The sequence below is a fragment of the Nicotiana sylvestris genome, chromosome 5, assembly GCF_000393655.2.
Source record: "Nicotiana sylvestris chromosome 5, ASM39365v2, whole genome shotgun sequence".
In the NCBI taxonomy this organism is placed as follows: Eukaryota; Viridiplantae; Streptophyta; class Magnoliopsida; order Solanales; family Solanaceae; genus Nicotiana; species Nicotiana sylvestris.
The window spans coordinates 23,327,726-23,342,956 of record NC_091061.1 but is presented as its reverse complement, the minus strand read 5'-3'; the positions used below and the strand labels follow the sequence as shown (position 1 = coordinate 23,342,956).

The following is a 15,231-nucleotide window of genomic DNA, read 5'->3' as shown; positions in this document are numbered from 1 at the left end:
AAGGCTTGGTAGTAATGTTATTGTTTTGTGGACTGTTTTGCGTTGTTGTTGGGCTGCGTATTTTACTACTATCTTGTGGAGTTTTGGAGGAGGAAGGGTGTGGAGAAACACCATATATATGTAGGGTTATGGGCTGATAGTTATTCGTAACATTTCCAGGTTGTTTGACACGACTACGGTGGTCGTCGTATGTATGGAGTGATTAGGCTGTGTGTGGACTATTTTGGGAGGCTCAATATGTTTATTATTGATGTTGTTTGGGCTGTTTGGTGACTGTTTTGAATGGTGTGAGGTCATATATATAGGGGAGGTGCTGTCCGTTTCATCGTAAAATAGGTTGTGGTCGATACATAATAGTTATGACGCTTAAATGATAACGATAGTATCGTTTCTCTTATTGTAGACTAAGGAGTTTTGACAATTGCATAGCTTGAGATTGGGGCAGTATATACAAGGTATGTGAGGCTATCCCTTTCCTTCTTTTGCACGACTCCGATTGTACATAATGTAATGAACGAGCTTCCAAGATACTCTACTCTTAGAAGCTAGCAGTACTTACATTGTTTTCCCTCTTATGGAACGATTGATGTTAATGTTGCTTCTCTTATTCTTATGTTATCAATGTTGTTGGTACTTCCTGATTCTTATAAGGTTCATAGTGAAGAGTTAGTCCTAATAACGTGTACAGAGGATACCGACCTTACGTCACTCCGAAAGGTTTAGAATGTGATTCCATGAGTCGAGCATGCATTATATATATGTATCTATTTTACTCTACCGAGCCACACTATAGTTGGCCGGGTACGGCACCTATTGTGCAACCACTGATCAGTTGGGTTTTACCGAGCTCCACGTAGCCGGGTACGATTCTACCGAGCCTTTTGATGGCCGGGTACGTTTTTTTACCGAGCCTATTATGGCTGGGTACGATATGATGATGATGATGCCCACAGAGGCGAATGTTTTAAGGGTTTATGTATTTATACATATGTATCATGCATTTCATGTAAGTAGCCCTCAGAGGTACTAAGATGTTACAGGTTGTATATTCTCTATCCTTGCTTACATTACTGATCGTATTTATGGTTCCCTGCCTTACATACTCAGTACTTTATTCGTACTGACGTCCTTTTATTTGTGGACGCTGCATGTCGTGCTGCAGGTCCTGATAGACAGGCAGGTGCAGCTCCCCCACCACAGTAGGCTGTCCAGTTCAGCGGTGATTGGCGAGATCCCTTCTCCGGACTTGCCTTGGTCTTGGTATGCATTTTTGTTATAGACATTATGGGTATGTCGGGGCCCTGTTCCGGCTATGTTGCAGCACTTATGTTCTTTTAGAGGCTCATAGACAGGTGTCGGCTCATGTATAGTTTGGTATGCCTTGTCGGCTAGTTTTTGTTGTATAGTCTTTCATAGTAGCGTGGTAGCTCATACCTTATATGTAGTTTCTTGATTGTCTAGTCATCCCCTGCTTTGTATGTTCATGCCATCATATTTTATTGCTGGTTGTCCATGATCCAGGTCTATCATTTATATTGATCTCGTCAGCCCTAAAAAATAATAATGAAGGTTAGATAAAATGTACGTTGGTGCTCGGCAAGTGTGGTCGGGTGCTAGTCACGGCCCTCCAGTTTGGGTCGTGACAATCCAAACTTATACCAATCTTCAAAACACATCAAATAACATCGAATCAACCAAATAACATTGGATTTAAGCTTTAGGTTCCCAAAATCTTTCAAATTCCGCTTTTGATCAAAAAGTCTATCAAACCACGTCCGAATGACCTGAAATTTTGCACACACATCCCAAATGACACAACGGACCTACTGCAACTCCTGAAATTCCATTCCGACCCTATATCAAAATCTCACCTATCAACCGAAAAATGCCAAAATTCTAACTCTGCCATTTCAAGCCTAAATCTACTACGGACCTCCAAAACACATTCCGATCACTCTTCTAAGTCCCAAATCATCTCCCGAAGCTATCCGAACCATCAGAATTCACATCCGAGCCCTTTTTCACATAAGTCAACATCCGGTTGACTTTTCCAACTTAAGGTTACTCAAAAGAGACTAAGTGTCTCAAACCTTACCAAAACCTTTCCGAACCTGAGCCAACCAACCCGATAATACATAATACAGCTGAACAAGACAATACGAAGTAAAAATAGAAAAAACGGGGCGGTAACACATGAAACGATTGGCCGGGTCGTTACAATTAGGCCATTGGACTTTTGGCTAGACAACATGGGAATGAGCCCAACAATTTGGACATAAAATATTTTCATTTTTTTGGAAATTTTTTCATTTTTTTCTGAAATCGGTGTTTGGCCATTAAAATTTTTAATTTTCACTTGAAGATAAATTTTGAAATTTTTCGAAAATTTGAAAAACTCCAAAAAGCTATTTTTCAAAATTTTCACTCATATCACTCACAAAAATTTAAAAACAACCACAAATTATATTCATGTCCAAACACAACTCTAATTTTAAATACCATTTTTACTTGAAAAAAATGTCACTTTTTTTTTTGGAATTTTACAATTCTTATGTCCAAAAATGCCCACTTCGTGTAAGGAAATTTTATTTTGGAAAGGTAATTTCATTCACAAAACTCAAATTGAAGTTTTTAGTTAAAGATGGAGTAATACTTACTATTCAATCACAACCTTTTGTAATTCTGCGTGTTATACTTGTATAGTTTGAATAAGTTAAAAATCTACGTGATGTTTGGATCAAACCGATATATATTACTTTCATCCGGTCCACAATAAGTGACCAATTTGCTTTGGGCACCCCCATTAAGGAAATACTAAAATTCTAGACGAAAATAGTTAGTGTGACTAAACTACCCTTTATTAAATGTTGCACCATAGTTATAGTAGCACTTACTTCTCTTCTCAAATGTGAGAAGTAAATGACTTTTTAGGTATACGAACATAAGGATAATTTTGAAAAAATAAATTAAATTTTTTCTTGATTATATAAATGCACACTTATTTTGGACCAAAATAAAAAAAATAAATTGGTCACTTATTGTGAACCGGCGGGAGTATATTAGAGCATGTTTGGCCAAATTTCTAGGAGGCTAAAAGTACTTTTTTTATATCAAAAAAATATTTTTTTGTTGGAAATTAAAGGTGTTTGACCAAAACAGGGAAGTACTTTTGAGCACCAGCAGAAGTAGCTTTTTGCTTTTGGAAAGAAGCTGCAAATTTTAGCTTCTTCTAAGAAGTAAAAGCAAAAAATTATTTTTTTTAAGACAAAAATATTCTTACCAAAAAATTATATTTCTCAAACTAATTCCGATTAATTTACTTTTTTTTTCTTCTTTTGTTTTTCTACCATCCATTTCTTTATTTTTCTTCTTTCCATAATTTTATTCTTCTCCTGTTCTTCTGAAATAATCTCCCTATTATTTAATAGATCTCTTCTTTTGTGTAGAATTTATGGAGTAGATTTTATTAATATGTTAGAAAATAATCGTCATATAAAGAATAAGTAATACCATATATATACCAATATTACTTCTTTGGATAACTATATTTTATATTGACTAAAATCCTTAATATATATTTTTACTTTATGCTTTATAAATTCAATTCTCTTTTACAAATAATACTAATTGTAAATTGAATATTTATTGTCCTTTGTAACTTGATACTCAAATTACATTTTAGAAAAAATGGTCAAACATAATTTGTTTATCAAATACTGCAAGCACTTCTAAAATGAATTGGCCAAATACAAACAATTATTTTTTTAAAAATACTTTTTCGAAAAATAATTTGAACAAAAATACTTTTCAAAACAAGTAATTTTTGGAGGCTTATCTACACGGGCTCTTAATATAATTCAGGGTAAACATCGAGTGCAATTAACTGGTCGTCGCCATTGCACCTTTTTATTATTATTATTATATTCGGAATGAGATAATGAAGAGAGAGGAAGCAAATACAGCCACTTTTGTCCACTCATTTCTCTTAGTTAAGGTTTAGTGGGAGTATGTAACTTTTCTATTGTATGAAGACTTTAAAAATAAACGTTTTTCATATTTTATACAATGATCTTAATTTGATTGAATACAAATATTAAACATATGCGTACAATAAAGAAATAAAATATTAAGATAGTCCTTAAAAGTTAAAATAATACATGAAAGTTAAATTTTAAATGGTTAAGTGGATTCTAATTCTTGATATAATAGTTTTATTAACAAAAGATTGCCAACTATTATAGTAGAACGTATCAGACTGAAAATTGCCTCATGTCAATTGAAAATGAACAAAGTATATATTATTATCAACTTTTCATTTAAAAATAGTGCATACATGGCCAGAGGCGGATCCAGAATTTTAAGTTTATGAGTTCCTATAACAATCTCAAGTTAATTTACATGATAACTGAACCAACGAACTGAGTTTCAATCTAAATATTCTTATATATTTAATGAATTTTTTAGTACAAATACAGGATATATGCAAAAGTTACTGGGTTTACGGAAACCCGTTATAACCTTTGCTCTAGATCCGCCCTGTGCATGGCACACTGCATTTGTAGTTTTCCTTTTTCATTTTTCTGCTATTTTCAAGAACTGTAATTGAGGCCGTCAAGTGTTGAGAAATTTTTTAGCCGTTTTAAAAGATAATAATCGATAATATATATATATATAAAAAAATATTTTTTCGACTATCAAATATAATTAATTTCAGACGACGTTTATGCCTTTTCCAAATCCATTCCTCCATTGGCTGAACAAACTCCGTCGTAACTAGCCTTTTTTATTTTTTTCATTGGTATTCGTAGCTCCAGCTGTCCCATTTTGCCTCTAAATTTTAAGTTATATATCATCAAAAGAAAAAGAAAAACAAAGTAAAGAAGAGAATATCCTAAAGTCTCAAACTATATGCTACTTCTATACTATAATAACTATACCTTTTTCGGGTGGGGATAAGGCCATGAATTTATTGGTCTTTTTATTGGGTTTGAAAGAGCAATTTTTTTTACTCTATCTGTTTTAATTTATGTGAACATATTTAGTTATCTAAGAAATTTAAGAAAAAAATTAAATTTTTTAAAATTTGTGATCTTAAACAAGCTATAATATTTGTGTGTTTATAATTCATTTGAAACTTATGGTGTTAAACATGTCAGAGTATTTGTGTGATTATAAAAGATTCTCATCAATGATAGAATTAGAAGTTTAAGTTAACTTATTTCAAAATTTAAATAAAATTTTACTATTATTTTTAGAACAGACCAAAAAAAAAATTCACATAAATTAGAACAAAAGAAGTAACAACACTAGTTGTTGACAATAAATTACATGAATTTAGTTAAGTGGAATATTGATGTGAGAACAAATATTAATTATTTTTAAGTAAGTGAAAAAGTATTAATAGGTTTGATGTATACACTGAACATGGATATTTTTTTTCATTTGAAGATGTGTCGTTAATTCGTTCTTCCTTCCATATGTTAATTAAGTAGTGCAATTAAACTTCTAAATTCGATATTATAGAATTTAATTAGGCAAATTTTGATAGTTAATTCAATTTATATAACAGACATAAAATACCAAAATGAGGAGGAGAAAGGGAGAGAGAAGTCAATTCAAACTAAAATGAAGATAATGATGGTAAAAGATGTACGGCAGGAGACTGCGTATGCCTATTAAATTCACTTTCGTCTCTGTTCTTCTTTGCATTTTTATGAATGCGACAGAATGCGATGTCTCCTTCCTTGCATTTTTTATTTTCTAAAAATAAATTTTTATTTTTATTTATCACTTTTCGCATATTAAGAGAAAAATAATTTATTTTTTCTGTTTTGTCAATTAATATGAGTATTATGGTAATTATGCACTTTATTTATTATTTTGTAAGGGTTATGCACAGTTCAAAGTGGACAAATAAAATGAACGAAGGGAGTACTCACTATGTTAATATTCGATTCGATTCGAATTTAAGATTAACATTAAGTGAACTCTAAACAAGTGTTATCTTTTTATATGTATATTAACATACGATTTGAGCTGAAAGTGATAAGTTCAGTTGAATTTACAAAATTCCTTTTAAAGTCGAAACGAACGAGTTGAAATAATTCTTAATATACCTTGAATAGTATATAGGACGGTGTAAAATGTTTTATTATTAATTTTAGAGTATATAAATTAGACTTAAAGGCAAAATGTTGAGTCGGCTGTAAATTATAAACGTGGCATGGTATAAAATAATGGTGACGTACCCAATGCTTTGTTTTGGTGACTTATCTTCTTCTCAATAGATGATCAATTGATAGCTGTTATTTCGCAAATAATATGTGAAGATAGTCGATATTTTTCTCCACTTAATCAAAGATTTTAATTTTAAATTTCAAAAATAGTAAAACGTTTCAGTATACAGTCAAATCTTTCTATAACAATCTTATTTTATTTCAATATTTTTTGACTACTATAGTAAAAAATATTATTATAAAAGACATATATTATAACATAACATAATAATCGGTTTCGAATAAAAACTTTACTTTTATAATGAATGACTATTATATAGGGATGTTGTTATAGAGAAGTCAGAATGTAAATCAGATTAATTGAATCAGAAAATTAGGAGAGCGTCATTCTTGTCCAATCTTTTCATTGTAAGAAATTGTTTGTCTTTGCTTTCTAATTGATAATAAAAAATATGAAAATTGCTAAAAGGGTGCGTCAAAATTTGGTAAGTGTGGTCCTCTGCGTTATCTTTATTTCTATCCTTTTCTTCCTTTCATTTATGGGGTCATTGCCCTCATGGGCTCTTTGTTATTTCCCTCTTTCTCCTCGACTTGTCAAATTCATCTCTATGAAAAATTCATTCATAAATTTCTCTACATTTTGAAGGAGAAGTTGGAGCATACTAAAGTTGTTTATGCGTGACCTGTAAATTACGGGTTTAAGTCGTAAAAATATCTATTAATATTTGTATTAGAGTATGCTGTCTACGTCACATCCCTTGAGATGCAATCTTTTCCCTGAACGCACATAATACTTTGTACACGAGACTTTTTTCTCTTAAATTTCTGTACAATTTGCTCTCTAAATTTTACTTTGACTTGTAAATTTCAACAATGTTCTTCACTATTCAATTTATCTATTTTTCTTGCGCACCTTACTATTAGGTAACTTCGCCCAACAAAACTTATAATTAGACAAATAAAAAGAAATTAATTAATAAAAAAATTTCATAAATTTCCTCCCACTTTATTAACAATTAAACCACATATGTGAGTGCTATTCAATCCATGTACTTTGATTTTAACGTTTTAATTTATTTAGTGTTAATTTAACCAATCGGTATGAATCTGGTTAAATTGTTCATGTTTTTAAAGTAAAATTTACTTAACTACACAAATAATTACTCTAGTAATAAAGAACCTTTATTAAAATTAGGTTCTCAAATATTTTTTTAAAATTTAAAAAGCAACTCAGCTCGGTGTATAAAACATTTTGTGTTCATGCATGATTTGGAGAAGGACCGTATCTTAAGGAATATAATGTAGATAGCATACTCTAATACAAATATTAATTGCATTAGAGTTATATATCACACGTATACAATATTACCGTTGCTTCAAGACAATCCTTTATTTTAAATTTGATTTTTTGAGTATTATTTTTTTCTTCAACCAAATAAGGTCTAAACACATACAAAAATATTCCACGTGGTAGAAACTAGAACCTATACTAGTACTAGGTAAAGAGATGGGGATGATGAGAGAATAGTGGTGGTGAGCGAAACAAAAGGGGTTAAGATATAGTTGGTCTACACCTTCTAACTTATTGGACAATATTACCCTTTTAAATAGGTGGTCCAACTTTTTTTTTTTTTTTTTAAAATTTTATTTTATGGTCAAAAAGACACACCAACTATAAAATGAGTCCAAAGGGGTTTTAGCAGTTACCAAACCCAGAGGTTTTTCAATCCTGTCCACAATTTCACTTTCACTTTACTTACCCACCAAAAAAGTAAATAAAAGTAATAAATAAGTATATTCTTCCTTTTTTTGCAATTAATTCATGCCTTGAATTCAAAATTCTCCTACACAATACGTAGATTTCTGTTCTGGTAATTCGTTTTATTCCTTTTTATGTTCCTCTTCTCCTTTTTTTTTTGCTCGTTGTGAATTATATTGACAAAATTCTTGCGGTAGGTGGCGGTTTTTGACAATTTTCTGATGCAATTTGTGGTGCTGTTTTTAATAAGAGTTTGATGTGTGTTTCGGATGATGAGAATTGGTTGAATTTTTATGGTGAAATTCAGGTTGATCACGTGAAGATCTGATCGGATTTGCTGAATTTCTTTTGTTTTTTCAGTTTGGTTGTGTGTATTTGATGTTACTGAGAGATAGTTCTACGCTTATATCCTCCAAATTATGGAACTCGAAAGAGAAATTACAGTAATTGACCAGCTGTTCGATTGAATTATTGCTAACTAGAAGTTGGCCTATAGAGCTGGATCTCTTAAAAGGCATGAAATATTTTACTTAGAATTCTGTAGAATTTTTTAGTTTTTCTGTTATTTCATTCATCTTGATGAACAAAAGAGTTATTTTTTTTCGTTTTTTTTTTGGTTCTATAATAAGCATTTTAGCATTTACTTGTGATTTGTGTACTGGAAGGATCTTAGGTTCTGCATATAGTATATTGTATGATTGTTCGTCTAACGTCTATGACGTGTTTTTCTTGTATTTGTCAATCAGAAACAGTGTATTGGAGAAAATGTGTTTGTTTCATGTAGAAAAATTACATTTTTTGCTGTGCCTTTTTGTATGTTTAGTCGCTTTTAATGTTCTTAATTTTCTAACTTTGGAATGATGTACATATCTGCTTTTGGTCAATGCTTTATGGTATGATTAATAACTTACTTTCTTTTCTTGTGTAGATCGCTGTGAAATTTGTAAATTGGCTAATTGCTTTTGGATCATCGCTTGTTGGCATGCTTCCTGAGATATGGTGTCTAAGAAGAAGCTAGATTTTGGTTTCAATGGCTTTCAAGTTCCATTTATACCGAAAGCTCCCAGATCGGTTAGGATACTGAAACTGTTAAATTGTCTAATTGGAAGTCTTATTTATGTATGTTTTTGCTAAGTATGTTCTGCGATTCTGATTTATTTCAGAGGAGAGGTTCCAGTAAAAAATTTGACGATGATCAAATTTGTGCATTTGAATTATTGGCGGCTGTTGCTGGGAAGCTTTTACAGGAGAGCGAAAGCTCTACTTCTAGTAATGTAGCAGAAGGAAAATACGAGCTTTCTGATTGCAGGGATGGTATTAAATGTGAACAAGTGGAAGAAGATAAAGCTGTGAAATCAGAGTGCCTCGACCAGGGGAGTTGTGTAGAAAGCGCTTATATACCAGAACCTGCAGCCCGAGAGCAGAATCTAAAACATGATCTCGATAAACCTTATTATGCAGAAAATAATTCCATCTTGGAGCATACTTCTACTGTTATAGGTTCTGACTCTGACGTGACATTGGAAAACTGCAAGGAGGTCAATGTAGCTGACGGAAATCTCCCCGCTAAAGTTGAAGACTTTGATAGTAAAATCTCAGGAACTCAAAAACAGTTAGATGATGACAGCAAGCAGATTGACAACTTAACTGTGACTAACACTTGCAGTGTAAAGGGTCCAATTGAAAAACATGTTAATAACAATGCCTTAATTAGCCCAGAGAATAGTGTAGAGTTATCCTTGTATAGGGATTTGGTTCCTAGAGCTTCTTTTGTAAAGCAAAGGAACAGTGTAAAGTTAGGTGTTAGAGATGATGACGACAACTCTTTTGGGTGCTATAGGTATAGCACTAAGTTAAGGACCTTTAGGACAACATCACGAATTGGATACAGGAGAATAAGGAAGATGCTGACATCTCGACGCTGGAAAGTAGCTCCTAAGTTGAAGGAATATGAGCGTTCTTACACGAGTAAGTGGAGGCTATACCTCTGAGATTTAATCAGCATACGCTTATCTTATACTTATTTCTGTCGTCTTTTCATGTGATTTTCTAACTACATGGATTTGGTGTTTAGATACTGGAGTGGAGTCCTTTTACGTCAATAGGAAAAGTGTACGTGCACGCAAGAGATGCCAACCTGAAGTTCCTTCCAAGAGAAGGAAATTGAGTGACCATGGCTTTGCTTTTGCATATTACCAGGAGGCCAGTAGTGAAAGCATTTCAAATTCACCTGAAAAGGGAATCAAGCGAGACATTAATACCTCTCATGCCATCCCACCAAGAGGTCAATATCTTATTATCAACCTTGCGTTGAAGGTCCCAGTGGTTTATGTTGTCATACTAAGTAATATTCTGTGTTGCTTTACAGGGACTGCAGATTCAGTCACAGTTAAAAATCATCACAAGAAGGATCCTAATGGTAAGAGATTTTGGATTTCGTTTATGTTTTCAATTTTTTACTTTGATACCATACATTTCTTTCTTTCTGGATTGTCATATTTTTCCTTCTCAGACTTTTGACATTGGTCCAATTTATCCTTTCAGTAAAATTTAGCATCAAGTCCTTCAAGGTGCCAGAACTTTACATAGAGGTTCCTGAAACTGCAACTGTTGGTTCATTGAAGGTACTCCTTCCTTTTTCATTTTCTGTTTCCTTTTCCTCATATCCCTAAACATTCTATGCATCCGTGTGCACCAAGTGTTCGGTTACTTTCTCTTGGGGTGGACTTAAGAATTTTCTGATATGCAGAAAGCTTACATTAAATTTGAGGAATGATAATGTTAGTAGTTGAAAATATTTTGATTCATGGTGATATTGAAAGTTTTCTGTATTGTAAATTTTGAAGTTCTCAACACTAAATGATAATTTTCTTTTATGCAGAGAACAGTGATGGATGCAGTCACAGCTATACTCGAAAGCGGATTGCGGGTGGGGATGGTTCTCCAGGGAAAGAAGGTGAGAGATGACAATAGAACTCTAGAGCAGGCTGGTATTTCCCGGAATGGCAACCTCGATAATTTGGGCTTCACTTTGGAGCCTAAGTTGACCCAAGTTTGTCCATTATCTCCTAATGATGTGGCTGCTTCATCGACATATGTTGCAGATCAGGATCTAACTAGGTATGGTAGAAGAGTTGAGCATATATATGCTTTTGCATAATTATGGTTTAGATAGTTAATAAAGAAAAGATCGGTTGTTGCAATAACTTTTGGCGATAATTATTGGTTGTGTTCAGACTAATTAATGATTGCTATACTCAGGCGAAGATCCAGTCCTATCTCAGAATTGGGGATTACCAATGCTTCATCAGATCCTCCAGAGACTATGTTGGACAAGCACAACGAGAATAACCATCCAGCAGAGCTATTTCCTGCAAATCCTGTTGATTCATCATCTGATATAGCTGTTCCAGATTCTAGAGCCTTGGTCATAGTTCCTCCGGTTAACCCTGATGCACTTGCTATGGTTCCTCTGAACCAGAAAAGCAAACGTTCTGAACTTTCACAACGTAGAATACGGAGACCGTTCTCAGTTGCAGAGGTAGAAGCGCTCGTTGAAGCTGTGGAGCATCTTGGAACTGGAAGGTATGAGAACTTAAAATCCTCTTTGCAAGTAATTCAGTTAGAATTTGCTGTCCACTAGGGAACTGCATTGTAATTATCTCTGAAAATACAGGTGGCGTGATGTCAAAATGCGTGCTTTTGATAATGCTGATCACCGTACTTATGTTGACTTGAAGGTTAGACATCTTATGGGTGCCATTATCTTTTCCGAAATTTTAATGTAGTAAGAACATGTGTTCCTTTTACATGGACTATGCCAGTTCTTGACAAAAAATGTGGTTTTTTTTCTTAAACATCCTTGACGTTGTCAAATATTGATCTTATCAAATCAAGGTCATGGTCTCATTATTGTCCGGACCTAGCAACCCACGTCTTAGATAATTTTTTCAGCATGAGAAGTAGGCCTCTTGCCATATGACAAGATGCTTCACGTGTTTTGATGATCCCATAGTTCTATTATATTGTAAATTGTTGTTATAATGGCTTAGTAAATCTTATGACAGCTCTAAATGATTGCCTAGAAAGCAAAAGGGGAGCATATGAGTTGTACTTCTAGATAAGCATAAATCTCATTAATTTTTAATCTATATTTGGCAAAGCTAATAATTGTTCCCATCATCCATGTGATGCGGGGTGCTTTGATTTATATTAGGATAAGTGGAAGACATTAGTACATACAGCAAGCATTGCCCCGCAACAACGAAGGGGAGAGCCGGTGCCTCAGGATCTTCTGGACAGGGTCTTAGCAGCCCATGCTTACTGGTCTCAGCAACAGGGGAAACAGCATGTTGAACCTTTGAAGATTCTGGATACTAAAGCGCGGAAAGTTGGCGCTTAAAGAATTCGTCGAATTATCAAGATGTAAAAATTGTTATGTTAGGAACATGAAGAACACGTCGAGAAACATGTAAAAAGGATTCGTTCTGTTTCTCGTTGACTCGCTTAGACTCACTGATTTGTGACTGGGTGGACTGGCATTTGTAAATTGTTCGGGAATAAAGCAGTCGAACAGACGCCGTAGAGATCATTTGGTTTCTGTTGGTTCTTTCATTCACGTAGGTGTATGTACATTAAGAATCAAATGTATTCTGTACAATTGTACATTAATAGTAGTTCCATTGGTTTCTACTGTAATTCACTATTTATTACTGTATGCAACTTTTCATAAAGTCTACACTAATGTTTCGTTGAATCTTATTTAATGTTTCATTATTTGTGGGATCTGTTATAAGTTGAGCATCCGACATTGTGGATTGCTTCTGTTCCTACCTCAAGAAATAATCTGGATTAGTGACTAGTTTATAAGGGATTATATTTTAACGATGCTCGATGAACGGTTTTCTTGTCATTCTTAAGCCTCGGAAAGGAGAGTTTTGTGACAACGATAAGTATTGTTGTGATTAGAAGATCATGCAGTGGAAACAATCTCTTGCAAAAATACAAGATAAGGCGACTTGCAATACACTCGATGTGATTTGATTTTTTTTCGAGCTCCAAGAAAGGACTAGTCGATAAATAACTTAATTTGACTAGTTTTAAACTAAAAGAACTTGAGTTGAGTACTGCACTTTAACAATGGCATAGAAAATCATTGATTTGAACATTTTGGTACCAAAATGTGGCTTCATTTCTCTTCTTTTCAATTCAAAGAAGGAATACAAAAGAAGAGGTCTGAAAAAAAAAATGAGAAACTAGAAAGTCAATAGAAAACAAATGAATGAATGATTAAATAAATAAAAGAGGATAATGAAAGGATAAGGTTAAATAAATATCACACAAGAACGAATATGTGTCGGTGATATTCATCTCTTTCTTTAATTAATAAAGTAATAAATCCTCAGGGAAGGGAAAACAGCACGTTACGCCATGTGAGACAGATGACTTGCTGTAGGTTACTTCAGAAGACAGACTACTTTGGCTCCGGCAAATCTACGATTTTGAGTTATAGTAGATGTGAAAGTAAAAATAGCGCGGTATAGCCAGTTTTTGGACTGATCGTTTAAAAATAGCCAGTATTTACGAAGTCAATGAAAAATAGCCAATATTTGGCTGCAACAGAGACCGGTCCAGCATAATATACTGGAGTTCGGTGCATCTGTGTATGAACTCTAGCATATTATGCTGGATCGGTATACTTTGCTGACTCAAGTATAATATACTGGAGACTGGAGCACTGGTGCTCCAAACTCCAGTATATTATACTGGACAATTATACTTGTTGGAACTCCAGTATATTATGCTGGAGTTCTAGTGTACTTATGCTGGAACTCCAACATATTATGCTGGAGTTCCAGCATACTTATCTTGGAACTCCAGTATAATATGCTGGAGTTCAAGCATACTTATGCTGGAACTCCAGTATAATATACTGGCGTATTTTCTGGGTTTTGAACAGTGTTTTCACTCAGATTTATCTTTACATGAAAAGTGGCTAAGTTTCGATTACTTTTGAAACTGAGCTATTTTTGAACGACCAGTTGTAAATTTGGCTATTTTTGAATTTCTCCCGATGTGAAATACCACTTACAGTAGATGTGATTATTTTTATTATATTTCCGTCATTGTTATTATGGTGCTTTATATTTGCCCTGGTGATGGATGCACTGACTCATCATATTCAAGGGGAGGTGCCATGGTGCATGCTATTTGCTGATGACATTATTCTAATTGACGAGACACGAGGCGGCGTCAATGAGAGGCTAGAGATTTGGAGACATGCTCTTGAGTCTAAAGGTTTCAAGTTGAGCAGGACGAAGACGGAATACCTCGAGTGCAAATTTGGGGTTGAGCCGACGGAAGCGGGAGTTGAAGTGAGGCTTGACTCTCAAGTCATTCCCAAGAGGGGTAGTTTCAAGTACCTTGGATCGGTTATTCAGGAGATCGGGGAGATTGACGAGGATGTCACACACCGTATAGGGGTGGGGTGGATGAAGTGGAGGTTAGCGTCGGGAGTCTTGTGTGACAAGAAAGTGCCACCGTTACTAAAATGTAAGTTTTATAGAGCAGTGGTTAGGCCTGCCATGTTATATGGAACTGAATGTTGGCCGGTAAATAACTCACACATCCAGAAGATGAAAGTAGCAGAGATGAGGATGTTGAGGTGGATGTGCGGGCATACAAGGATGGATAAGATTAGGAATGAAGATATTCGAGAGAAGGTGGGCGTGGCTCCCATGGAGGACAAGATGTGGGAAGTAAGACTCAGATGATTCGGGCATATTCAGAGGAGGAGCACTGATGCACCGGTGAGGAGGTGTGGGCGACTGGCTGTAGTGGGCATGTGGAGAGGTAGAGGGCGACCTAAGTATTGGGGAGAGGTGATCAGACAGGACATGACGCGACTTAGGATTACTGAGGACATGGCCCTTGACAGGGAATTATGGAGGTCGAGCATTAAGGTTGTAGGTTAGGGGAAAGTTGTGAATATTTCTACAGCACAATAGAGTGAGACTAGCCAGTTAGGAGTTAGACTAAGAATGTCATTGGTCGTCTATTGATGCAGGGCTTTACCTGCTAGTTTTTACTATACCAGCCATCTATTTCGTATTTCGTATTCTGTATTTCATATCTCTTATATTGCTGTTATTTTATTATGCATTTTTATGGTACTAATATATCGGCTCCTGTTGCTTTTTTTTTTGAGCCGAGGGTCTCCTGGAAACAGCCTCTCTA

At 34.4% G+C, this 15,231-nt stretch overlaps 1 protein-coding gene across 1 annotated transcript; it reads left to right on the top strand.

Annotated features, from left to right (window-relative positions):
- Positions 1-7,941: 7,941 nt before the first annotated feature.
- Positions 7,942-12,751, top strand: LOC104245219 (telomere repeat-binding protein 4-like). The gene is made up of 10 exons (XM_009800797.2): positions 7,942-8,107; positions 8,924-9,066; positions 9,159-9,963; positions 10,070-10,279; positions 10,364-10,414; positions 10,540-10,619; positions 10,877-11,115; positions 11,257-11,580; positions 11,672-11,735; positions 12,212-12,751. The coding sequence occupies exons 2-10, from the start codon at positions 8,992-8,994 to the stop codon at positions 12,395-12,397; spliced, it is 2,034 nt and encodes a 677-aa protein (XP_009799099.1). The 5' UTR covers positions 7,942-8,107; positions 8,924-8,991; the 3' UTR covers positions 12,398-12,751.
- Positions 12,752-15,231: the final 2,480 nt, after the last annotated feature.

What these genes read in the sequence shown, in the direction of transcription:
- LOC104245219 (XM_009800797.2), top strand. Translation starts at nt 8,992, where the DNA reads ATGGTGTCTAAGAAGAAGCTAGATTTTGGTTTCAATGGCTTTCAAGTT. An exon ending in TACCGAAAGCTCCCAGATCG is followed by an intron (nt 9,067 to 9,158) that starts GTTAGGATACTG and finishes GATTTATTTCAG; the next exon opens with AGGAGAGGTTCCAGTAAAAA. An exon ending in GTACTTATGTTGACTTGAAG is followed by an intron (nt 11,736 to 12,211) that starts GTTAGACATCTT and finishes GATTTATATTAG; the next exon opens with GATAAGTGGAAGACATTAGT.